A 26695-nucleotide genomic window follows, 5' to 3' on the forward strand; every position below is an offset into this window, starting at 1 on the left:
CTATCTTATTTTTATTTGACATGAATGTTTGCCTCAATTAAACTTAGTATCACATGCAAACCCCAGGCCCCTATCTCAAAGGTCAAGGTCACACTTAGGGGTCAAAAGTCATAATGTAAGATCTTAGGCCATAACTTTGACATGCATTGATCAATCTTTTTTTTTTATTTGGCAGATACGTTTTGTGGACTTAATGTTTTTATAGAATTACTTCCCATTTTTTATTACAATGGATGACTTATTAGGGGAAAATGAGACCATTTTTCTGTGGTACAACTCGGATGGTACCTCTAATTTTTAGGTATATTTTGACATATCTGTACCTGGTAAGCTTAAGAATTGTTCTCTGTATTTTTTAAAAAAAAAAAATCTGAGGACTAAATTTTGTTTTTAGAATTACATCCCTTTACCGTTCCTATAATTAGCTTATTTTGATTTTTTTTTTAATTGGCCATACAGAAGATACACCATTTTTCTGTAATACAACATGGATATTACATCAAATTTTTAGCTGTATTTTGACCTCTACCTGGTAAAGATTTTTTTGTGGACTTAAAATTATTCTTTATTTGGGGATGATTTTTTCTGTTGAATAACTTTAGTTGGGGCCAAGATATTGAGATATAACTTGGTTTTAATTGGCTGAAATGTTTGAGTCATTCAGGCAGTGTCTCAACAAATAATGGGCTTGACATTGTTGTTCTTTGGGCACCAACATTATACTTTCTGAAATAGATTTATACTGGGGACAGCCCGCCCGCTTAGCTCAGTAGGTAAGAGCGTTGGTCTACGGATCTCGGGGTCGCGAGTTCGATCCTCGGGCGGGGCGTATGTTCTCCGTGATTATTTGATAAACGACATTGTGTCTGAAATCACTAGTCCTCCACCTCTGATTCATGTGGGGAAGTTGGCAGTTACTTGCGGAGAACAGGTTTGTACTGGTACAGAATCCAGGAATACTGGTTAGGTTAACTGCCCGCCGTTACATGACTGAAATACTGTTGAAAAACGGCGTTAAACCCAAAACAAACAAATTTACTGGGGACAGTTTTGTTACAAGGAATTACAAAGATGATGTGAATGGCTTAAGATGCCAGTTTAAAAAATGCACAACTCTGAAAGATGGACACTATGTAGGCTAATGGCTATATGCTGAATCCAAATGAATGTTTATTTATACACAGCAGTCTTTGACTTGAACAGCCAGCCCGAAACCTGAGTCGAGTGATTGCAGATCAGTCCAGTATAAAATCCAACCTTCACGCCCGGCCGGTCGAGTGAATTTCATAGGATGACTTTACCTTTAAAACCCCTAATATCCAAAACATGTCAGTTGTGTACACTTCAATACACATTTCGCCATTTTTAGCTCACCTGTCACAAAGTGACAAGGTGAGCTTTTGTGATCGCGTGACGTCCGTCGTCCGTGCGTGCGTGCGTCCGTCTGTGCATGCATAAACTTTTGCTTGTGACCACTCTAGAGGTCACATTTTTCATGGGATTTTTATGAAAGTTGGTCAGAATGTTCATCTTGATGATATCTGGGTCAAGTTCGAAACTGGGTCACGTGGGTTTAAAAACTAGGTCAGTAGGTCTAAAAATAGAAAAACCTTGTGACCTCTCTAGAGGCCATATTTCTCAATGGATCGTCATGAAAATTGGTCAAAACGTTCACCTTGATGATATCTAGGTCAAGTTTGAAACTGGGTCACGTGCGGTCAAAATCTAGGTCAGTAGGTCTAAAAATAGAAAAACTTTGTGACCTCTCTAGAGGTCATATTTTTCATGGGATCTTTATGAAAGTTGGTCAGAATGTTCACCTTGATGATATCTAGGTCCAGTTCGAAACTGGGTCACGTGTGGTGAAAAACTAGGTCAGTAGGTCTAAAAATAGAAAAACCTTTTGACCTCTCTAGAAGCCATATTTTTCATGAGATCTTCATGAAAATTGGTCAGAATGTTCACCTTGATTATATCTAGTTGAAATACGAAACTGGGTCAAGTGGGGGTCAAAAACTGGGTCAGTAGGTCTAAAAATAGAAAAACCTTGTGACCTCTCTAGAGGTCATATTTCTCAATGGATCTTCATGAAAATTTGTCAGAATGTTCACCTTGATGATACCTAGATCAAGTTTGAAACTGGGTCACGTGCGATCAAAAACTAGGTCAGTAGGTCTAAAAATAGAAAAAACCTTGTGACCTCTCTAGAGGCCATATTTTTCATGGGATCTTTATGAAAATTAGTCAGATTGTTCACCTTGATGATATCTAGGTCAAGTTTGAAACTGGGTCACATGCGATTAATAACTAGGTCAGTAGGTCTAAAAATAGAAAAACCTTGTGACCTCTCTAGAGGCCATATTTTTCAAGAGATCTTCATGAAAATTGATCAGAATGTTCACCTGGATGATATCTAGGACAAGTTCAAAACTTGGTCACGTGCAGTCAAAAACTAGGTCATTAGGTCTAAAAATAGAAAAACCTTGTGACCTCTCTAGAGGCCATATTTCTCAATGGATCTTCATGAAAATTGGTGAGAGTGTTCAACTTGATGATATCTAGGTCAAATTCAAAACTGGGTCAGGCGCGGTCAAAAACTAGGTCAGTAGGTCTAAAAATAGAAAAACCTTGTGACCTCCCTAGAAGCCATATTTTTCAATGGATCTTCATGAAAATTTGTGAGAATGTTCACCTTGGTAATATCTAGGTCATGTTCAAAAGTGGGTCACGTGCCTTTAAAAACTAGGTCATTAGGTCAGATAATAGAAAAACCTTGTGACCTCTCTAGAAGTCATATTTTTCAATGGACCTTCATGAAAATTGGTCAGAATTTTTTATCTTGATGATATCTAGGTCACATGTGCTCAAAAACTAGGTCACTGTGTCAAATAATAGAAATAACAACATCATACTCAGTTCAAAACTGGGTCATGTGGGGATAGGTGAGCGATTCAGGACCATCATGGTCCTCTTGTTATGTACGTTTAGCAGGTTATAATATATTTAGAATCAACTTAGACGAAAACAGTTTTCCACATGAACTATTTGCAACGTGATTTAGAGGGAAAAATTTTCGTCTAAAATTGATTCTCAGAATAAATTGTGTTTACACAACATTCATTATTGTTGTAGGTATAAGTCGGCAAACTGGTATGTGTCCCCAGGATATAACACAGACGCTGCATCAGCTGAACATGATCATCTACCAGAATGAGAAGTAAGTACAATCTTTGTCTGTCTAATAATAAAAGTAAGCATTGCTCTCTATTGCCTTATGTACACCGTAAAAACTTGAATATATTACGCTAGCATGTATATTATGCAACCTCAATCTTGTATCAAAATCTTGGGGAAAAACATATATTGGAATACAATACGCATCGAAAATCCGTCTGAGAAATTTGTTTACAATCGGCACTTTGTTTTCAGCTTGCATAACAACGACTTCGCATGAAAATCACACTCACATCCTAACTGGTTATGTACCTCTAAAAATGTCATCAATTTTACGGGTACTCTGAGAACATGACACTTTCTCAAACTGTCAACACCTTCTAAGCAAGCTTTATACGTGCGAAAAACATTTCATAATTACGGGCACATCATAGGAGAAGTTAATTTGTGTGTTTGTTTAACAATGTATGATCAACTGAATTGATCACTAATAATTGGCTTGGAATACAGAAATGACCAACAGACCGTTTTAATTTCATTTTATTTGAACAACTTCTGACAGAAAAATGTTTTTACTGATTTTTCGCAAACCGCAAAATTTTGCGCTTCACATGAAGGTTTTATTAACTACTGTCCCATTATCCATCGCTGTTGAATATGTACGACAATTCACCGACTTTGTGAACACATTCCCACTTAAATGATTATTTACATCACACAGTTAAAAGCAACATTTTCGTACGGCACCGTACCTGCTTTTAGACCCAGCCGAGAGCGCTCTTTAATATGAGGTGCAAATAACAAAAACAGCTGACAGCTAAATGACAAGAATGTCCAATTTTCGGAGATATTTACGTGCTATCAACCTAAGAAAAAAATGTACGAAGCTCTACATTGGTGTATATTACGCACCCCTTTCTTAAAATGAAAAAGAAATCGTAAAGAAACTGAGTAGTATATTTAAGTTTTTACGGTAAAGTAAGAAAATTTTGGCGGTTATCTAAATCTTTTAATATCTATAGTTTAAGTTGATAAGAACATTAATTTGAATTAAAAGATAGAAGTTTGTTGTTACTGGAACAGAAATTATATGCTAAATTGGTTAAGAAATGTTATATTTACTGTTTCAGGGTAGTAATCATGGTAAATAGACAGTTGGTGAATGATCATATGGAAAAACTGCAGTCTGGGAAGATGAAACGGTTACAACTGAATCCTGATGCACTGAAGTGGACACCTCTCATTTCTAGTCAAAGTTTGTTAGACGAGGAGAAAAGCACAGCTAATGAGGTAACCGTCTTCCAGGGTTTGAATTTAGCAAGATTTTCTACTTGCATTTTTTCGCAAGTGGTATTTTTTTTTAACTTGCTAAATGAAAAAACAACTTGCATTTTCCGCAACTTGTCACTTTGTTAGAACATTAACACAAACATCCACGTGACGAGTCCAGCCAATCGTATTTGCGCTATATATATAGTAACTTATTACAGATTACCAAAAAACCCACCGGATGCGGTAAACGTCATCAAAATTGGCGCAGGTACTTGTCAGCAGTTGAAAAGACATGCTCACGGGACATACATCGAGTGTAAACTTCCGTTTACGACGAAAGATGAAAGAGTGCTCCGAAATTCGTTCTGCAAATGACAATGCGCTGCAATGACCGCGAGTTGTTAAAGAAAGAACAGTATAAGATCGAGACGACCGTTAGAAATGCACATTATTCGGCCAAAAATTTTCACTCGCAAAATAATGCTGGTGTCTGAAATCTCACCTTGCAGTTTGAAATTTGCAGTCGCATTTCGCGAGTATGCGAGCTTAAATTCAAACCCTGGTCTTCTCTACTTACTGTGTTAGAGACAGAAGTTCAGGTTCGATCAATGTGAAAAGTGATTTGGTTAGATTCCTCTTTTACACCTTTACATTCTAAAAGGTACAATGCTAAACTTACATCGCTGGAATTTAAAAAGGTTAACTATACATGTGACGCACCCAGGATGGATTTATTTACATTGCTACGATAAGTTGCAGAGATGCTTTGGAAAATGTCTTAAAATGTAATAATTCTGAATGGTAGATAGGATAAACCTTATGTCAGGGGCATACAAGTGATCCACTTTAAGAAGTTTCATGTTTTGACATTCAAAAATAAATGTTTACAGTAGATACCAGTGTATAATGCGTAGTTTTTAGCTCACATGAGAACGTAGTGCTCATGATGAACTATTGTGATCACTTTGTGTGTGTCGTGCGTGCGTTTGTCAGTGGTCAACAATTTTTTTTTTTTTTTTGATAATAACTCCTTCAAAAGCACTGAATGGATTTTGATGAAACTTTGCCAGGCTGTTTCTTGGGTGGTCCTCTACAAAAATTGTTCAAATTGTTCTGCTTGGTTGCACATAGGGGCCACCATTGCTATAAAATTGAAAAATCTTCAAACGGCATCTGAACTGATGGTTTGATTTTGAAATAATGTCACACAAATGATCTTTATGTAGCCCTATACTAAGATTGTTAAAAATACTCCATTTTGTCAACAACAAAAAAATGCCGCCAAGGGCGTGGTCACATGTTACACTCTGATAACATTGCCCTGTTGTTCTCTCACTGAGGTATTAAATGATCAGTATTAAAATCATCATTGTAACCCATCTTTAGTTTGGCATTATATGTTAACCCTTACCCTGCAAATTTCTAAAATGGACTGGTCCATCATTAGCCCACCTGTCACATAGTGACAAGGTGAGCTTTTGTGATCACCCATCGTCTGTGCGTTCGTCCGTCAACAATATCTTGTCTGCAAGATAGTGGTTTCATTTATGATTTTATTTTTAACAAACTTGCACGCAACTTGTATCACCATAAGATCTCGCTTCCTTTCTTGAACTGGCCAGATCCAATTATGGGTTCCAGAGTGATGGCCCCTGAAAGGGCCAGAATTAGCTAATTTGACCTTGTCTGCACAATAGCAACTTTATTTATGATTTGATTTTTACCAAACTTGCACACAACTTGTATCACCATAACATCTTGGTTCCTTCCTTAAACTGGCCAGATTCCATTATGGGTTCCAGAGTTATGGCCCCTGAAAGGGCCGAAATCAGCTAATTTGACCTTGTCTGCACAATAGCAGCTTCATTTAAGATTTTATTTTAACCAAACTTGCACACAATTTGTATCATTATAAGATCTTGGTTCCTTTCTTGAACTGACCAGATGCCATTATGGGTTCCAGAGTGATGGCCCCTGAAAGGGCCAAAATTAGTTATTTTGACCTTATCTGCACAATAGCAGCTTCATTTATGATTGGAATTTAATCACACTTGCACAAAGCTTGTGTCACCATAAGATCTCGGTTCCTTTCTTTAACTGGCCAGACCCCATAATGGGTTCCAGAGTTATGGCCCATGAAAGGGCCAACATTAGCTATTTTGACCTTGTCTGCACAATAGCAGCTTCATTTATGATTTGATTTTAACCAAATTTGCACACAACTTATATCACAACAAGATCTTGGTTCTTTCTTGAACCGGCCAGATTCCATCATGACTTTTGGCCCCTTAAATGTCCAAAATTTGCTATTTTGGCTTATGCAGCCATATAGAGACTTCATTTATGGGTTGATTTGATACAAACTTCCAAAATATCTTCAACAACAATAAAAATTGGATTCCATGACCAATCTGTCAGATCCAGTTGTAGGTTCCAGAGTTATTTTATATCTGATTACCTCCCCTGATTGTAACCAAAATGGATTTATATCAGTAAGTCCTATTATAGGACTTATTTGAAATTTCATTATTGTCTTTAGTTGGACTGAGGCAATCAGGGTAGATAGCTATGGACTGATTTTTAGCTCATCTGAGCCAAGGCTCATGGTGAGCTATTGTGACCGCTCAATGTCCGTCGTCTGTCGTGCGTCGTCCGTCCGTCAACATTTCCTAAAAAAATCTTCTTCTTGAAAACCACTGGGCAGAATTACACCAAACTTTACAGGAATGATCCTTGGGTGGCCCCCTTCCAAAATTGTTCAAAGAATTGAATTCCATGCAGAATCTGGTTGCCATGGCAACCGAAAGGAAAAACTTTAAAAATCTCCTTGTTCAAAACCACAGGGCCTAGGGCTTTGATATCTGGTGTGTAGCATCATCTAGTGGTCCTCTACCAAATTGTTCAAATTATCCCCCTAGGGTCAAATATGGCCCCGCCCCGGGGATCACATGGTTTATATAGACTTATATAGGGAAAACTTTGAAAATCTTCTTGTACAAAACCACATGGCCTAGGGCTTTGATATTTGGTATGTAGCATCATTTAGTGGTCCTCTACCAAGATTGTTCAAATTATCCCCCTAGGGTCAAATATGGCCCTGCCCCGGGGGTCACATGGTTTATATAGTGTTATATAGGGAAAACTTTGAAAATCTTCTTGTACAAAACCACATGGCCTAGGGCTTTGATATTTGGTGTGTAGCATCATCTAGTGGTCCTTTACCAAGATTGTTCAAATTATCCCCCTAGAGTCAAATATGGCCCCGCTCCGGGGGCCGCACGGTTTATATAGAGTTATATAGGGAAAACTTTGAAAAACTTCTTGTACAAAACCACATGGCCTAGGGCTTTGATATTTGGTATGTAGCATCATCTAGTGGTCCTCTACCAAGATTTTTCAAATTATCCCCCTAGGATCAAATATGGCCCTGCCCTAGGGGTCGCAAGTTTTACATAGACTTATATAGGAAAACAAGTTTAAAAATCTTCTTATCTGAAACCACAACTCTTAGACCTTTGATATTTGGTTTGTAGCATTGTCTTATGGTCCTCAACCAAAATTGTTCAAATTGTACCCCTGGGGTGAAAAGAGGCCCTGCCCTGGGGGTCCCAAGTTTTATATAGACTTATATAGGAAAAAGCTTTAAAAATCTTCTTGTCAGAAACCATACGACCTAGGCTTTGATATTTGTATGATGCATGTTGCTCACCGAATTGTTCAAATTATGCCCTGGGGTTAAAAGAGGCCCCGCCCTGGAGTACATTAGTTATTATGTGAGTTATATAGGAAATATACTTAAAAAATCATTGATTCTATTTCCAAAACTATTTAAATTTTAATTTCCCGATGACCCCAAGTAATATGGTGTCACTTGATTGTGACCTTGACCTACTGACCTACTTTCTTGTTTTTAAGATACAGCCTTGAAATATTGATGATTACACAGTTTTGCACACAAATCGTAAAACTGAATTTCATTGACCCTGAATGTCAATGACCTACTGATTTTCTTAATATTTTATCAACAGTTTGACATTTGAAACATGTAGCTCATTTTATCGGTGAGCGTTCGGGGTCACAGCCCCTCTTGTATGTCAAATAACCTCCCTTTGTTTCAAAGTAAATTGGGTGTCCCTAAAATAAAATGAAGATATGATTTAAAAGTCATTTGTGCCCAATGGACGGGGGAAAATTGGGGTGAAAACTTTTTGACTAAATTTTATGCAAAAAACCCCCCCTTTTATTTTTATTAAAACAAATATATCTCACGCACTAAGGAGTTTGGTTTTTAAATTTTATTTAAGTCTTCGGGGAAAAAATGGGCATTTTATTTTCAAAAATGCAGCATTTGAGCCTGGGACCCTAAAACTTGAGGGAAATGGGCCCTGACTAGGTCAAAAGGGACTTTTTACAAAAATTTTACCCTGATAAATTTAAGTGTACCCTTTGTGCTCAGGGCAAAATTAAATTTATCATTTTTGAGCAATGGCCCAAGGTGAGGTTACGGGCCATCATGGCCCTCTGACCCCCCGAAAAAGTCGGGGGATATAGTTTTGGCGTTGTCCGTCCCCCTTTTCCTTTTCCTTCGTCTTTCTGTCCGTCCGCTTTCCGTCCGTCCCGGGGCCCCTATTAGGGAAATGGTTTGGGGGAAAATTTTTTTTAAAACTTTATATACATGGTTTACACAAAGATTCTTGCGGCCCGTCAAGTTTCGCACATTGCCCCAATAACACAGATTTTGCCCTTAGAAGTTTCTAGTGTTAACTATAAGGGTACAAAATATGGAATTTCGCATCAAACTTTTTATATATTTGACCTAGAACTATGAAAAATTAAACAGAATTTAATCACCATAAAGTGGGTTTTGTACACACCAATTTTATTTGGATTTATTGTAAATTAAAATTATTTCCCCTTTTAAAGTATAAAAATCCCCATTTGTACATAACAAACTCCCCTTTTGGGAGAATTTCATTAAAATTTCTTTCATTTTTTTCCTGAACATTTTTTTGTAAACGTAAGTTGGTACCCACACCTGGTCCCCCCCTTACCTTGGTCACACACCTCCCCCCCTATCCCCGACACTCACCCCCACCCCAAAAAAAAAAAAAAAAAGAAAAAAAAATTCATTCCTTATTTTAGATTTTTTTTCAAACAAACTTCATATACATGTTCACCACTATGAGGTTATGGGTCCCATCAAGTTTCAGACAGATTGCCCAAGTAACACCAGAGTTATGGCCCTTAGAAGTTTCTAGTGTTAACTATATAGGGTACTTTAGATCTATAGATATGCCAATTTCTGCATCATAACTTTTGATATATTTGACCTAGAACTATGAAACTTTAACAGAATTTAGAGCACTATAATGTGGTTGTGCACAGACAATTTTGTACAGATTTCATTTTGTAACTTCAGAGTTATTGCCCTTTAATTGTCTAAAAATCCACATATTTGTACATAACAAACTTACCAATTGGCAGAATTTTCATTAAATTTCATTCATTCTTTTCTGTGAACATTTATTATAAACATGAGAAGTTGCGCACCCACACCTGGTCACCCACTTGCCCTCAGCCATGTTCAAGATATCTTACCTGTGTTCTCTTAAGGACATCTGATCTTTTAAGTTCAAATGTACATGTAAAACAGCAACACCTGGTGCCAAACCACTCAAAGACAATATTTCATTTCAGTTAAACTTCAAGCTCACATTTCAATTAACTGCATTTAATTTTAAAAGCTAAGCTTATTACAGTAAGCATATCCCATTCAAAATAAATTCTTTAGTCAGGATCAAAGTATCATACAGTTATTATGTACTCTTTAATTAAACATTTGTTTTCTGTTAAATTGATTTTGACTAATGAAATTATTTGCTTCTTATTAACATCCTTAACTTTTTGCCGGATATATCTTTTTGCCATTTCTCACCACAAACCCTTTCGGCGGGGGATACCAATTCATCGAATTTGCTTGTTTAATTTATGCAGTACCATTTATTATTCCAAAGGGTGTTCACTGAAAATTTATGACTTGATAGCGAACAGTACAGACCATGATCAGCCTACATGGACGTGCAGTCAGATGTTGGTCTGCACTGGTCACAAAGGCAGAAACACATGCCCCCAGCAGGCTAAAGGTTAAAAATTGAGAATGGATAAAAAAAGTCCTGACCTATTTTATAACTTGTACTCACTCAATACTGTAACTCTTAGTAGAATTGGATATATATATAATTTCAGTTAAGAAAAATGTCCAAGCTGGTGAGCAGTATGTCACATGAGTTTGGAAGTAGTCCAATCAAGAGTGAACTGGATGGCTCGTATCTTAGTCCAATCAAGGAAGTAGTAGAAGTTACTGACAGCACACCAGTGAAAACACCACCATCACCAAAGGAGATAAAATTTCCGGTAATTGTTTATTTCTGATTGCTTACAATGGATTGACTAGTAATGTCCCCCTTTAAGGAAGAGGGGAGTGTAAAATTTTTGCTTTTTAGCTCACCTGAGCACAAAGTGCTCAAGGTGAGCTTTTGTGATCGCCCTGTGTCCGTCGTCAACAATTTGACTGTTAACACTCTAGAGGTCACAGTTTTGGCCTAATCTTAATGAAACTTAGAATGTTACCCTCAATAAGGTCTTGGACGAGTTCGATATTGGGCCATCTGGGGTCAAAAACTAGATCACCAGGTCAAATCAAAGGGAAAGCTTGTTAACACTCTAGAGGTCACAATTTTGGCCCAATCTTAATGAAACTTGGTCAGAATGTTACCCTCAATAAAATCTTGGATGAGTTCAATATTGGGTCATCTGGGGTCAAAAACTAGGTCACAGGGTCAAATCAAAGGAAAAGCTTGTTAATACTCTAGAGGTCACAATTTTGATCCAGTCTTAATGAAACTTGGTCAGAATGTTACCCTCAATAAAATCTTGGACAAGTTCGATATTGGGTCATCTTGGATTAAAAACTAGGTCACAAGGTCAAATCAAAGGAAAAGCTTGTTAACACTCTTATAGGTCACAATTTTGGCCCAATCTGAATGAAACTTGGTCAGAATGTTACCCTCAATGAAATCTTGGACGAGTTTGATATTGGGTCATCTTGGATCAAAAACTAGGTCACCAGGTCAAATCAAAGGAAAAGCTTGTTAACACTGTAGAGACCACATTTATGAATGTATCTTCATGAAACTTGGTCAGAATGTTAATCATGATGATCTCAAAGTCCAGTTTGAATCTTGATCATGTAGGGTCAAAAACTAGGTCACCAGGTCAAATCAAAGGAAAAGCTAGTTAACAATCTAGAGGCCACATTTATGATCACAGAGCTCCAGATAGGCTTTTGATGCAATTGGGTATTTACCCATCACTTTTTGTCTGAATTGGGTACTGGAAGTTTGAATTGGGTAAAAATAATATTATTACCCAGCCTTTTCAGAAGTAATTGGGTATTTGCTAAAACCAGTATTTTACCAATCTCGCACTAACAGTTTGAGTATTTTTGCTTACAGTATGGTATATATCATTAGACAGGATTGACTAAGTACCTAAGTACTTTAATTGCGCCCTTCAATGTTTAATAAATGTATTTAAAATTGTAATGAATGTTCCATACTGTTGTTTTCTTTTTAGCTCATCTGATTTTTTGAAAAAAAATGATGAGTTATTGTCATCACTTGAGCGGTTGTCGGCGTCGGCGTCGGCGTCGGCGTCTGCGTCGGCGTTGCCTGGTTAAGTTTTATGTTTAGGTCAGCTTTTCTCCTAAACTATCAAAGCTATTGCTTTGAAACTTGGAATACTTGTTCACCATCATAAGCTGACCCTGTATAGCAAGAAACATAACTCCATCTTGCTTTTTGCAAGATTTATGGCCCCTTTTGTACTTAGAAAATATCAGATTTCTTGGTTAAGTTTTATGTTTAGGTCAACTTTTCTCTCTAAACTATCAAAGCTATTGCTTTGAAACTTGGAATACTTGTTCACCATCATAAGCAGACCCTGTACATCAAGAAACATAACTCCATCTTGCTTTTTGCAAGAATTATTGCCCCTTTTGGACTTAGAAAATCAGTTTTCTTGGTTAAGTTTTATGTTTAGGTCAGCTTTTATCCTAAACTATCAAAGCTATTGCTTTAAAACTTGCAACACTTGTTCACCATCATAGGCTGACCCTGTACAGCAAGAAACATAACTCCATCCTGCTTTTTGCAAGATTTATGGCCCCTTTTGGACTTAGAAAATATCAGATTTCTTGGTTAAGTTTTATGTTTAGGTAAACTTTTTCTCTTAAACTATCAAAGCTATTGCTTTGAAACTTGCAACACTTGTTCACCATCATAAGCTGACCCTGTACAGCAAGCAACATAACTCCATCCTGCTTTTTGCAATAATAATTGCCCCTTTTGGACTTAGAAAAATCATTTTCTTGGTTGAATATTATGTTTAAGTCAACTTTTCTCATAAACTATCAAAGCTATTGCTTTAAAACTTGCAACAGTTCTTCACCATCATAAGTGGACACTGTACATCAAGAAACATAACTCTATCCTGCTTTTTGCAAGAATGATGGCCCTTTTTAGACTTAGAAAATCATGGGTAGGACAATATTTCTATTATACAAAAAAAATCAGATGAGCGTCAGCACCCGCAAGGCGGTGCTCTTGTTTACTTTTAATGCAGTCAGAGATCAGTTCATCCACAGTATCCCGAACGATGTGGTCACCACAATGTGCATTCCCCAAAAGATGTCATCCAGTATTGGTGACACTACATCGTCACAAGCAAATAACTGTCATTGTTGAACAGCAAAATACCCCGCTAATTTGTTTGTTTGTGCTGCAACATGGTTTTTTCTGCGACCTCTTTTACATTTATTAGCATCGGCGTAAAATTGTTTACAAAGCGTCCAAATAACACCGATCAGTAGATTGAATGGTCCTGTGATTTTTCCGATAAATTGCAACCTGTTTTGCAGTAACGTATAACCAGTCAGTTAAATCTAGCGTTAAAGTCTCTTACCCGTTCTAGTAATAAGGAAAATGCGATATGCAAGCGATTTTTTACGAATTGGGTATTAGGTATTTAACTTGCATTTCAGTATGCACACTGTATGAATTCAATTGTTTATTGCGTAAATATGCAGCTTATCTGGAGCTCTGATGATCATATCTTACTGAAACTTGGTCAGAATGTTAATTTTGATGATCTGTAGGTCAAGTTCAAATCTGGGTCAGGTGGGGTCAAAAACTAGGTCACCAGGTCAAATCAAAGGAAAAGCTTGTTAACATTCTAGAGGCCACATTTATGACTGTATCTTCATGAAACTTAGTCAGAATGTTAATCTTGATGATCTTTAGGTCAGGTTCGAATCTGGGTAATGTGGGTCAAAAACAAGGTCACCGGGTCAAATCAAAGGAAAAGCTTGTTAACACTAGAGGCCACATTTATTACTGTATCTTCATGAAACTTGGTCAGAATGTTAATCATGATGATCTCAAAGTCCAGTTTGAATCTTGATCATGTAGGGTCAAAAACTAGGTCACCAGGTCAAATCAAAGGAAAAGCTAGTTAACAATCTAGAGGCCACATTTATGATCACAGAGCTCCAGATAGGCTTTTGGTGCAATTGGGTATTTACCCATCACTTTTTGTCTGAATTGGGTACTGGAAGTTTGAATTGGGTAAAAATAATATTATTACCCAGCCTTTTCAGAAGTAATTGGGTATTTGCTAAAACCAGTATTTTACGTAAATATGCAGCTTATCTGGAGCTCTGATGATCATATCTTATTGAAACTTGGTCAGAATGTTAATCTTGATGATCCTTAGGTCAAGTTCGAATCTAGGTCATGTGGGTCAAAAACTAGGTCACCGGGTCAAATCAAAGGAAAAGTTAGTTAACACTTTAGAGGTCACATTTATGACCATATCTTAATGAAACTATCTTGATGATCTTGAGGTCAATAGGTCAGGTGAGCGATACAGGGCCTTCATTGCCCTCTTGTTTAGTCTAATGGTAGAGTGCCCGCTTCGAGTGCAGGAGGCTTTGGGTTCGATCTATGCCTACGTTATACCAAAGAAAATTTGAAATATCGTACCAGTAGCTTCCTTGTTTGGTGCTCAGTATTAAGATTATAGAACTAGGACTGGTCAGTCCCGTATCAGTTTAATTAGACTAGGTGGGGTATCAAGTCATGTGTCTACGGTGTGATATTCCAGTGAGGCAGCACTATAAGGTTGGGCATAGTGCTCACTGCTACAAGTAGACACAGTCATATATATGACAGAAAAATTGTTGAAAGAAATGTAACCCATAATAAGGTGATGTATCATGCACAACACTCAGACCCCTAGCTCAAAGATCAAGGTCACACTTGAGGTCAGAGGTCGATTGGGTCATGTTTGGTCAATAACTGTCGTCCATGAAGGGATTTTAATATTACGTGGCACAAATGTTTCCATAATGAGACAATGTGTCTTAACGCAATCCCTTATCCCAGACTTAATGGTCAAGGTCACTGTCAGAGGTCGAAGGTCAAAGAGATTTTTAGCTCACCTGTCACAAAGTGACAAGGTGAGCTTTTGTGATCGCGGGGTGTCCGTCGTCCGTCCGTGCGTGCGTCCGTCCGTAAACTTTTGCTTGTGACCACTCTAGAGGTCACATTTTTCATGGGATCTTTATGAAAGTTGGTCAGAATGTTGATCTTGATGATATCTAGGTCAAGTTTGAAACTGGGTCACGTGCCTTCAAAAACTAGGTCAGTAGGTCTAAAAATAGAAAAACCTTGTGACCTCTCTAGAGGCCATATATTTCACAAGATCTTCATGAAAATTGGTCAGAACGTTCATCTTGATGATATCTAGATCAAGTTCGAAACCGGGTCACGTGCCCTCAAAAACTAGGTCAGTAGGTCAAATAATAGAAAAACCTTGTGACCTCTCTAAATGCCACATTTTTCATGGGATCTGTATGAAAGTTGGTCTGAATGTTCATCTTGATGATATCTAGGTCAAGTTCGAAACTGGATCACGTGCGATCAAAAACTAGGTCAATAGGTCTAAAAATAGAAAAACCTTGTGACCTCTAAAGAGGCCATATATTTCACAAGATCTTCATGAAAATTGATCAGAACGTTCATCTTGATGATATCTAGGTCAAGTTCGAAACCGGGTCACGTGCCATCAAAAACTAGGTCAGTAGGTCAAATAATAGAAAAACCTTATGACCTCTCTAAAGGCCACATTTTTCATGGGATCTGTATGAAAGTTAGTCTGAATGTTCATCTTGATGATATCTAGGTCAAGTTCGAAACTGGGTCACGTGCGGTCAAAAACTAGGTCAGTAGGTCTAAAAATAGAAAAACCTTGTGACCTCTCTAGAGGCCATATATTTCATGAGATCTTCATGAAAATTGGTCAGAATGTTCACCTTGATGATATCTAGGTCAAGTTCGAAACTGGGTCACGTGCCTTCAAAAACTAGGTCAGTAGGTCAAATAATAGAAAAACCTTGTGACCTCTCTAGAGGCCATATTTTTCATGGGATCTGTATGAAAGTTGGTCTGAATGTTCATCTTGATGATATCTAGTACAAGTTCGAAACAGGGTCATGTGCGGTTAAAAACTAGGTCAGTAGGTCTAAAAATAGAAAAACCTTGTGACCTCTCTAGAGGCCATACTTGTCAATGGATCTTCATAAAAATTGGTCAGAATGTTCACCTTGATGATATTTAGGTCAAGTTTGAAACTGGGTCACGTGCCTTAAAAAACTAGGTCAGTAGGTCAAATAATAAAAAAACCTTGTGACCTCTCTAGAGGCCATACTTTCATGGGATCTGTATGAAAGTTGGTCTGAATGTTCATCTTGATGATATCTAGGTCAAATTTGAAACTGGGTCAACTGCGGTCAAAAACTAGGTCAGTTGGTCTAAAATTATTAAGATCATTTGACCTCTCTAGAGGCCATATTTTTTTCAATGGATCTTCATGAAAATTGATCTGAATGTTCACCTTGATGATATCTAGGTCAGTTTCGAAACTGGGTCACATGCGGTCAAAAACTAGGCCAGTAGGTATAAAAATAGAAAAACCTTGTGACCTCTCTAGAGGCCATATTTTTCATGAGATCTTCATGAAAATTAGTGAGAATGTTCACCTTGATGATATCTAGATAAAATTTAAAACAGGGTCACGTACCTTCGAAAACTAGGTCAATAGGTCAAATAATAGAAAAACCTTGTGACCTCTCTAGAGACCATATTTTTCAATGGATCTTCTTGAAAATTGGTCAGAATTTTTATCTTGATAATATCTAGGTCAAGTTCAAAACTGGGTCACATGAGCTCAAAAACTAGGTCACTATGTCAAATAATAGAAAAAATGACGTCATACTCAAAACTGGGTCATGTGGGAAGAGGTGAGCGATTCAGGACCATCATGGTCCTCTTGTTTTCCTTTCTTGTCCATTTTACTGTCGTCAGTGAAGAGATTTTAATATTACTTGACACAAATATTCCCCATAATGAGACAATGTGTCATTTGCAATACCCAGACACCTAGTACAAAGGTCATTGTCACACCTGAAGTTCAAAAGTCAACATTGATCTTTTCCTATCCAGACTATAAACATTTTTTATATGAGCTCCTGTTTCATATGGACCCAATAAAAAAAAAAAATTGTTGACCAGTGTATTTTCTTCAGAGTTACTTCCTTTTAATATGATGATTTCTTACATATTTTCCCACCAATTTCAAAAATAGAAGTACTTAATTTCAATTTTGGTAAGATTTCACGGTACATTTTTGTGTACATGTATTCTGTGCCAAAGTGGGTGGAAATGAACATGTTGAAAAATTTCACCCAAACTGGCGAGTAGCTTTAATATTAAGTATAAGGTGTTTGCTTAGCTGTGATACTCTGATAGATTTGAAGCTTCATTTGTTTGAAAAGAAAAGCTTCCAAGAACTTCTTAAGAATAGGGGTCACAATTACGAAAGTTTATGGTTGACACTCCTAAATAACTTTCCATAGACAGTTTCAATTTGAAATTCAAGTTATTGGTGTCTTTGAAAATTTTCAAATGATAAGTTACTCTAAATATGTAAGTATAAATCTTTTTTATTCATTACACTAGATTCGAAAGAAGCGTGGCCGGAAGCGTAAGAATAAAAGTCTGTCAACAGGAACAGAAGAGAGCAAGAGAACAAAGTATGATTCTGATGCTGAAGATGAAGGTAGGAAACAGTTGTCTTAAATAAAGGTCTGTTAGCGCGAAAAGGTTGTACAGAATTTATATACATGTAAAAGGAAAAGGCGATGCCTTAAGTCCATCTGCTAGTTATGTCTCTTCCCCCCACCCCCATCCATGGGGGAGACACATTGTTTTTGCCCTGTACGTCACACTTCATTTCCGAGCAATAACTGGAGAACCATTTGACCTAGAACCTTCAAACTTCATAGGGTTGTAGGGCTGCTGGAGTAGACGACCCCTATTGTTTTTGGGGTCACTCCGTCAAAGGTCAGTGTCACAGGGGCCTGAACATTGAAAACCATTTCCGATCAATAACTAGAGAACCACTTGACCAGAATGTTGAAACTTCATAGGATGATTGGTCATGAAGAGTAGATGACCCCTATTGATTTTGGGGTCACTCCGTCAAAGATCAAGGTCACAGGGGCCTGAACATTGAAAACCATTTCCGATCAATAACTAGAGAACCACTTGACCCAGAATGTCGAAACTTCATAGGATGATTGGTCATGAAGAGTAGATGACCCCTATTGATTTTGGGGTCACTCCGTCAAAGGACAAGGTCACAGGGGCCTGAACATTGAAAACCATTTCCGATCAATAACAGAGAACCACTTGACCCAGAATGTTGAAACTTCATAGGATGATTGGTCATGAAGAGTAGATGACCCCTATTGATTTTGGGGTCACTCCGTCAAAGGACAAGGTCACAGGGGCCTGAACATTGAAAACCATTTCCGATCAATAACTAGAGAACCACTTGACCCAGAATGTTGAAACTTCATAGGATGATTGGTCATGAAGAGTAGATGACCCCTATTGATATTGGGGTCACTCCGTCAAAGGTCAAGGTCACAGGGGCCTGAACATTGAAAACCATTTCCGATCAATAACTAGAGAACCACTTGACCCAGAATGTTGAAACTTCATAGGATGATTGGTCATGAAGAGTAGATGACCCCTATTGATATTGGGGTCACTCCGTCAAAGGTCAAGGTCACAGGGGCCTGAACATTGAAAACCATTTCCAATCAATAACTAGAGAACCACTTGACCCAGAATGTTGAAACTTCATAGGATGATTGATCATGAAGAGTAGATGACCCCTATTGATTTTGGGGTCACTCCGTCAAAGGTCAAGGTCACAGGGGCCTGAACATTGAAAACCATTTCCGATCAATTACTAGAGAACCACTTGACCCAGAATGTTGAAACTTCATAGGATGATTGGTCATGAAGAGTAGATGACCCCTATTGATTTTGGGGTCACTCTAATAAAGGTCAAGGTCACAGGGGCCTGAACATGGAAAACCATTTCCTATCAATAACGAGAACCCAGAATGTTAAAACTTTATAGGATGATTGGACATGCACATTAGATGACCCTATTGTTTTTGGGGTCACTCCATCAAAGGTCAAGGTCACAGGGGCCTGAACATGGAAAACCATTTCCGATCAATACCTTGAGAACCACTTGACTCAGAATGTTGAAACTTCATAGGATGATTGTTCATGCTGAGTAGATGACCCCTATTGATTTTGGGAGCACTCTATTAAAGGTCAAGGTATAAGGGCCTGAACATGGAAAAACATTTCCGGTCAGTAACTTGAGAACCACTTGACCCAGAATGTTGAATCATAGGATGATTGGACATGCAAAGTAGATGACCCCTATTGATTTTGGGGTCACTGTATTAAAGGTCAAGGTCGTAGCAAACAGAACATGGAAATCCATTTCCGGTCAGTAACTTGAGAACCACTTCACCCAGAATGTTGAAACTTCATAGGGTGATAAGACTTACAGAGTAGATGACCCCTATTGTTTCTGGGCTTACTCTGTAAAAGGTTAAGGTCGCAATGAATAGAAAATAGAGAACTCTTTTCAGTCAATAACTTGAGAACCACTTGACCCAGAATGTTGAAACTATATAGGATGATTGGAGAGTAGATGACCCCTACTGATTTTGGGGTCACTGGATCAAAGGTCAAGGTCACAGGGGCCTGAACATGGAAAACGGTTTCCAATTCATAACTTGAGAAACACTAAGCTCAGAATGTTGAAACTTTGTGGAATGATTGGACATGCCAAGTAGATGATTCCTATTGCAGACATGCCAAGTAGATGATTCCTGTTGCAGCCAGCCATCAGTGTCACTTTGACTTTTGCTCCTGTCCCCTATTGACTATGCATTGGGGGAGGTATGCGCTTTTTGTGCTCCCCCAAGTGCTGGGGCATAAAGATTCTGTCTTGTCTGTGCGTCCATCCGAAGTTTGTGACACGCCTAGTTCAAAAAGTATTTGATATAAATTGATGAAACCTTGTATGAGTCTTTATCATGATATGAACTTGCGCACCTCCTATTTTTCGTCTGGCTCCGCCCCCTATTTTTAGAGTTATGGCCCCTGAAATAGTCAAAAATGCTTATTTTCACCTTGTGACGCGCCTAGCTCAAAAAGTGTTTGATATAAATTGATGAAACCTTGCATGAGTCTTTATCATGATATGAACTTGCGCACCTCATATTTTTCATCTGGCTCTGCCCCCTATTTCCAGAGTTATGGCCCCTTAAATAGTCAAAAATGCACATTTTACCTTGTGACAGGCCTGGCTCAAAAATTGTTTAATATGAATTGATTAAACCTTGCATGAGTCTTTATCATAAGGTGAACTTGCGCGCCTTCTATTTTTCATCTAGGTCTGCTCCCTACTTCCAGAGTTATGGCCCCTGAAAGAGTTAAAAATGCACATTTTCACCTTGTGACGCGTCTAACTCAAAAAGTGTTTCATATAAATGGATGATACCTTGCATGAGACTTTATCATGATATAAACTTGCGCACCTCCTATTTTGTGTCTGCCTCTTCCCCCTATTTCCAGAGTTACTGCCCCTGAAATGGTTAAAAATGCACATTTTCACCTTGTTTGTTTGTTTGTTTTGGGTTTAACGCCGTTTTTCAACAGTATTTCAGTCATGTAACGGCGGGCAGTTAACCTAACCAGTGTTCCTGGATTCTGTACCAGAACAAACCTGTTCTCCGCAAGTAACTGCCAACTTCCCCACATGAATCAGAGGTGGAGGACTAATGATTTCAGACACAATGTCGTTTATCAAATAGTCACGGAGAACATACGCCCCGCCCGAGGATGGAACTCGCGACCCCGGGATCCGTAGATCAACGCTCTTACCTACTGCATTTTAACCTTGTGACGCACCCAGCTCTAAAAGTATTTGATATATAAATTGATGAAAACTTGTATGAGTCTTTATCATGATAGAAGCTTGTGCACCTCTTTATTTTTTGGCTGGCTCCACCCCCTATTTATAAAGTTATGGCCCTGAAATAGTCAAAAAGGCACATTTCCACCTAATAACTTGCCTAGCTCAAAAAGAATTTGATATAAATTCATGAAACCTTGCTTGAGTCTTGCACACTTGGCATTCTTTTTGAGAATTTTAGTGCTTATTACAGAGTTACGGCCCTTAAAATAGCCAAAATAGTGGATTTTATGTTTGTGATGCTCATAGCTCAAAAGTATAAAGCCTAGAATAATGAATCATTTTCATGAAATGTTTGTTGAGGCTATTTTACCCCCTAAGACTGCAAACATTTGAAATATTGCCCCTTATTTGTGACAAATGTACCAGTGGGGGGCACACCTTGTGTCCTACAAACACATTCTAGTTTACAAAAGCATCTTCTAGTTTCAGACTGTTATTTCTTTTTATGCCCCCGAAGGGAGGCATATAGTTTTTGAACCGTCAGTTTGTTGGTCTGTCCGCAATTTTCGTGTCCGGTCCATATCTTTGTCCATGTCGCGCGCAAGACCCAGGTCCGTAGCTCAAAGGTCAAGGTCACACTTAGACATTAAAGGATAGTGCATTGATGGGCATGTCCGGTCCATATCTTTGTCATCGATGGATGGATTTTCAAATCACTTGGAATAAATATGTACCACAGTAAGACGACTTGTCGCGCGCAAGACCCAGGTCCGTAGCTCAAAGGTCAAGGTCACACTTAGACGTTAAAGGATAGTGCATTGATGGGCGTGTCCGGTCCATATCTTTGTCATCGATGGATGGATTTTCAAATAAATTGGCATGAATGTGTACCACAGTAAGACGACGTGTCGCGCGCAAGACCCAGGTCCGTAGCTCAAAGGTCAAGGTCACACTTAGACGTTAAAGGATAGTGCATTGATGGGCGTGTCTGGTCCATATCTTTGTCATCGATGGATGGATTTTCAAATAAATTGGCATGAATATGTACTACAGTAAGACGACGTGTCGCGCGCAAGACCCAGGTCCGTAGCTCAAAGGTCAAGGTCACACTTAGATGTTAAAGGTCATTTTTCATGATAGTGCATTGATGGGCATGTCCGGTCCATATCTTTGTCATTCATACATGGATTTTAAAATAACTATGCATGAATGTGTGACACAGTAAGACGACGTGTCGCGCGCAAGACCCAGCTCCGTAGGTCAAAGGTCCTAAACTCTAACATCGGCCATAACTATTCATTCAAAGTGCCATCGGGGGCATGTGTCATCCTATGGAGACAGCTCTTGTTCAGTTATTGTCTAATCTTGAAAATTCTTTCAGCGGGTGCGAGCTTTTCATATTACATTAACTTGCTGTAACTAATGACTTGACTGTCTCTGTTATTCAGCATTTATTGATTTCATTTTAAAAGTGTGATAGAAGTTAATTGACATGATTTGCTCATGAGAGAGAAACTATACTGCCACCAATATCAAGGAACAAGGATGAGTTACTGTGTCCAACATTACACATATATAGGTTAAAGCAGCCCTTTACCATTGAATAAATTACGCTATATATATTTTTAGCTCGTCTGATTTTTAGCTCACCTGAGCACAAAGTGCTCAGGGTGAGCTTTTGTGATCGCGCAGTGTCCGTCGTCCGTCGTCCGTCCGTGCGTCCGTAAACTTTTTGCTTGTGACCACTCTAGAGGTCACATTTTTCATGGGATCTTTATGAAAATTGGTCAGAATGTTCATCTTGATGATATCTAGGTCAAGTTCAAAACTGGGTCACGTGCGGTCAAAAACTAGGTCAGTAGGTCTAAAAATAGAAAAACCTTGTGACCACTCTACAGGTCACATTTTTCATGGGATCTTCATGAAAGTTGGTCAGAATGTTCATCTTGATGATATCTAGGTCAAGTTCGAAACTGGGTCACGTGCGGTCAAAAACTAGGTCAGTAGGTCTAAAAATTAAAAAAACCTTGTGACCACCCTAGAGGTCACATTTTTCATGGGATCTTCATGAAAGTTGGTCAGAATGTTCATCTTGATGATATCTAGGTCAAGTTCGAAACTGGGTCACGTGCAGTCAAAAACTAGGTCAGTAGGTCTAAAAATAGAAAAACCTTGTGACCACTCTAGAGGTCACACTTTTCATGGGATCTTCATGAAAGTTGGTCAGATTGTTCATCTTGATGATATCTAGGTCAAGTTCCAAACTGGGTCACGTGCGGTCAAAAACTAGGTCAGTAGGTCTAAAAATAGAAAAACCTTGTGACCACTCTAGAGGTCACATTTTTCATGGGATCTTCATGAAAGTTGGTCAGAATGTTCATCTTGATGATATCTAGGTCAGGTTCGAAACTGGGTCATGTGGAGTCAAAAACTAGGTCAGTAAGTCTAAAAATAGAAAAACCTTGTGACCACTCTAGAGGTCACATTTTTCATGGGATATTTATGGAAGTTGGTCAGAATGTTCATCTTGATGATATCTAGGTCAAATTTGAAACTGGGTCACGTGCCTTCAAAAACTAGGTCAGTAGGTCTAAAAATAGAAAAACCTTGTGACCACTCTAGAGGTCACATTTTTCATGGGATCTTCATGAAAGTTGGTCAGAATGTTCATCTTGATGATATCTAGGTCAAGTTCGAAACTGGGTCACGTGCGGTCAAAAACTAGGTCGGTAGGTCTAAAAATAGAAAAACCTTGTGACCACTCTAGAGGTCACATTTTTCATGGGATCTTCATGAAAGTTGGTCAGAATGTTCATCTTGATGATATCTAGGTCAAGTTCGAAACTGGGTCACGTGCGGTCAAAAACTAGGTCAGTAGGTCTAAAAATAGAAAAACCTTGTGACCACTCTAGAGGTCACATTTTTCATGGGATCTTCATGAAAGTTGGTCAGAATGTACATCTTGATGATATCTAGGTCAAGTTCGAAACTGCGTTACGTGTGGTCAAAAACTAGGTCAGTAGGTCTAAAAATAGAAAAACCTTGTGACCACTCTAGAGGTCACATTTTTCATGGGATCTTTATGAAAGTTGGTCAGAATGTTCATCACGATGATATCTAGGTCAAGTTCGAAACTTGGTCACGTGCCTTCAAAAACTAGGTCAGTAGGTCTAAAAATAGAAAAACCTTGTGACCACTCTAGAGGTCACATTTTTCATGGGATCTTCATGAAAGTTGGTCAGAATGTTCATCTTGATGATATCTAGGTCAAGTTCGAAACTGGGTCACGTGCGGTCAAAAACTAGGTCAGTAGGTCTAAAAATAGAAAAACCTTGTGACCACTCTAGAGGTCACATTTTTCATGGGATCTTTATGAAAGTTGGTCAGAATGTTCATCTTGATGATATCTAGGTCAAGGTCGAAACTGGGTCACGTGCCTTCAAAAACTAGGTCAGTAGGTCTAAAAATAGAAAAACCTTGTGACCACTCTAGAGGTCACATTTTTCATGGGATCTTCATGAAAGTTGGTCAAAAACGATGTCATACTCAAAACTGGGTCATGTGGGAAGAGGTGAGCGATTCAGGACCATCATGGTCCTCTTGTTTTTAGCTCACCAGAGCACAAAGTCCTCAAGGTGAGCTATTGTGACTGGTCATTGTCCGACCAGTGTCCGTCAACATTTGCCTTGTGAACATTCTAGAGGCCACATTTGTGACCCAATCTTTATGAAACTTGGTCAGAATGTTAGTCTTGATGATCTCTAGGTCAGGTTCGAAACTGGGTCATGTGGGGTCAAAAACCTGGTCAGTAGGCCAGATCAGAAGAAAAGCTTGTGAACACTTAGAGGCCACAGTTGTGACCCAATATTTATGAAAAATGGTCAGAACAATTGTCTTGATGATTTCTAGGTCAAGTTGGAATCTGGGTCATGTGAGGTCAAAAACTAGGTCACATGGTCAAATCAAAGGAAAAGCTTGTGAACACTCGTAGAGGCCACAATTTTGACTGAAACTTAATGAAACTTTGTCAGAATGTTTGTCTTGATGATTTCTAGGTCAGGTTCGACACTGGGTCATGTAGGATCAAAAACTAGGTCAGTAGGCCAGATCAAAGGAGAAGCTTGTGAACACCCTAGAGGCCACAGTTATGACCCTATGTTTATGAAACTTTATCAGAATGTTTGTCTTGATGAGCTTTAGGTCAAATTCAAAACTGGGTCATGTGGGGTCAAAAACTAGGTCAGTAGGCCAGATCAAAGGAAAAGCTTGTGAACACTCTAGAGGCCACAATTTTGATTCAATCTTTATGAAACTTTGTCAGAATGGTTGTCCTGATGCTCTCTAGGCCCAGTTTTAATCTGGGTCATTGTGGGTCAAAAACTAGGTCACATGGTCAAATCAAAGGAAAAGTTTGTGAACACTCTAAAGGCAACAGTTGTGACTCAATCTATATGAAACTTGGTCAGAATGTTTGTCTTGATGATCTTTAGGGTAAATTCGAAACTGGGTCATTTGAGGTCAAAAACTAGGTCAGTAGGCCAGATCAACTCTGGTGAGCGATATAGGGTCATCATAGCCCTCTTGTTTAAATGTACACGGTATTTTCATCTGCATTGGTTAAAATTTTTGTTATGGTCCACCTTTTCTAAAAAAAACTGTAAAAGTTACAGCTTTGAAACTTTGCACATTTCTTTATCATCATTAGGTGACTTTGTAGGCCAAGAACCATAACTCTGATATGCAATGTATCAAAATTATGGCCCTTTTTGTACTTAGAAAATTTGAGTTTCTGATTAAATTTTTCGTTTACGTCTACCTTTTTTCAAAAACTATAAGAGCTACAGCTTTGAAACTTTGCACAATTGTTTATCATCATGAGTTGACAATGTAGACTGAAAACCATAACTTTTAATCTGCATTTTGATAGAATTATAGCCCTATTTGTACTAAGAAACTCTGAACCTTTTTTCTTACTGTCCAGCAGCCTAGGTGCTCTTGTTGTGTCCTAATAGTTGTTCCTGGCTTCATACATATATAATACTTTAAGTTTACTGAGTATCTTATTTAGAATCTTGTCTATTTAGCAAGTTGTTTTGTATCTTGATATGAACTGATTTAGAGCATTTGCATTACTTTCAGATTCAGACAATGACAGCATATTGAACAGTACAAAGAACGACTCTCTTTTGTCTAACACAGCAGATACGGACACATCAATGAATGACTCTGCAATCTTTTCACCATCTAAAGTAAAGCGAAAGGCAAGGGGCTGGCCAAAGGGTGTGCCAAGGAATTCCTTTAGGAAGAAAAAAATTGAAATTGTAAAAAAGAAAAAGGTAACATACGTCACACCTTAAAAATGTTTACTGTGAAATCATTATTATTCATGGGGGATTAATTTTCCTGGATTTCTTGGTTCAGCTAGACCACGAAATTAAGTCCCAGCGAATAAATTATGCCCATGATAATGTAAATTGTACTCGATGCCGCCAAAAAGACACCCATAGCTGTCCGATCTGATCCGTTGTTGTGTGCATGCGGCAGTACTGACCTGCAGCTTTGGTGTAGTTTATGAAGGCTCCATCAACGATAAACATAGGTATGCGTAGGAACAAAACCAACTATTTCATTCAGACATTTACCTGTGGATTGTTTACATTACAAGTTTCTCGGCAGAAAAAAAAAAACAATGCAAAAGTTCGACAAATTGTAATTTTAGATGCACATTCAACAACAGCCTTGTACGGAACTTTTTTTTCATGATTCTATACACACT

General features: G+C 38.3%; 1 protein-coding gene across 5 annotated transcripts in view; it reads left to right on the forward strand.

Annotated features, from left to right (window-relative positions):
• Positions 1–26291, forward strand: part of LOC123564107 (histone acetyltransferase KAT6B-like) — a 70851-nt gene extending 44560 nt beyond the window's left edge. For all 5 annotated transcript variants that reach the window (XM_053536751.1, XM_053536749.1, XM_053536750.1 and 2 more), the window contains 5 exons: positions 3133–3217; positions 4305–4464; positions 10693–10860; positions 17583–17682; positions 26059–26291. In XM_053536751.1, coding sequence (XP_053392726.1) covers positions 3133–3217; positions 4305–4464; positions 10693–10860; positions 17583–17682; positions 26059–26276 — 731 coding nt within the window. In that variant the 3' untranslated portion in view covers positions 26277–26291. The remainder of the gene's footprint in view (positions 1–3132; positions 3218–4304; positions 4465–10692; positions 10861–17582; positions 17683–26058) is intronic.
• Positions 26292–26695: the final 404 nt, after the last annotated feature.

The sequence above is a fragment of the Mercenaria mercenaria genome, chromosome 2 (assembly GCF_021730395.1).
Source record: "Mercenaria mercenaria strain notata chromosome 2, MADL_Memer_1, whole genome shotgun sequence".
In the NCBI taxonomy this organism is placed as follows: domain Eukaryota; kingdom Metazoa; phylum Mollusca; class Bivalvia; order Venerida; family Veneridae; genus Mercenaria; species Mercenaria mercenaria.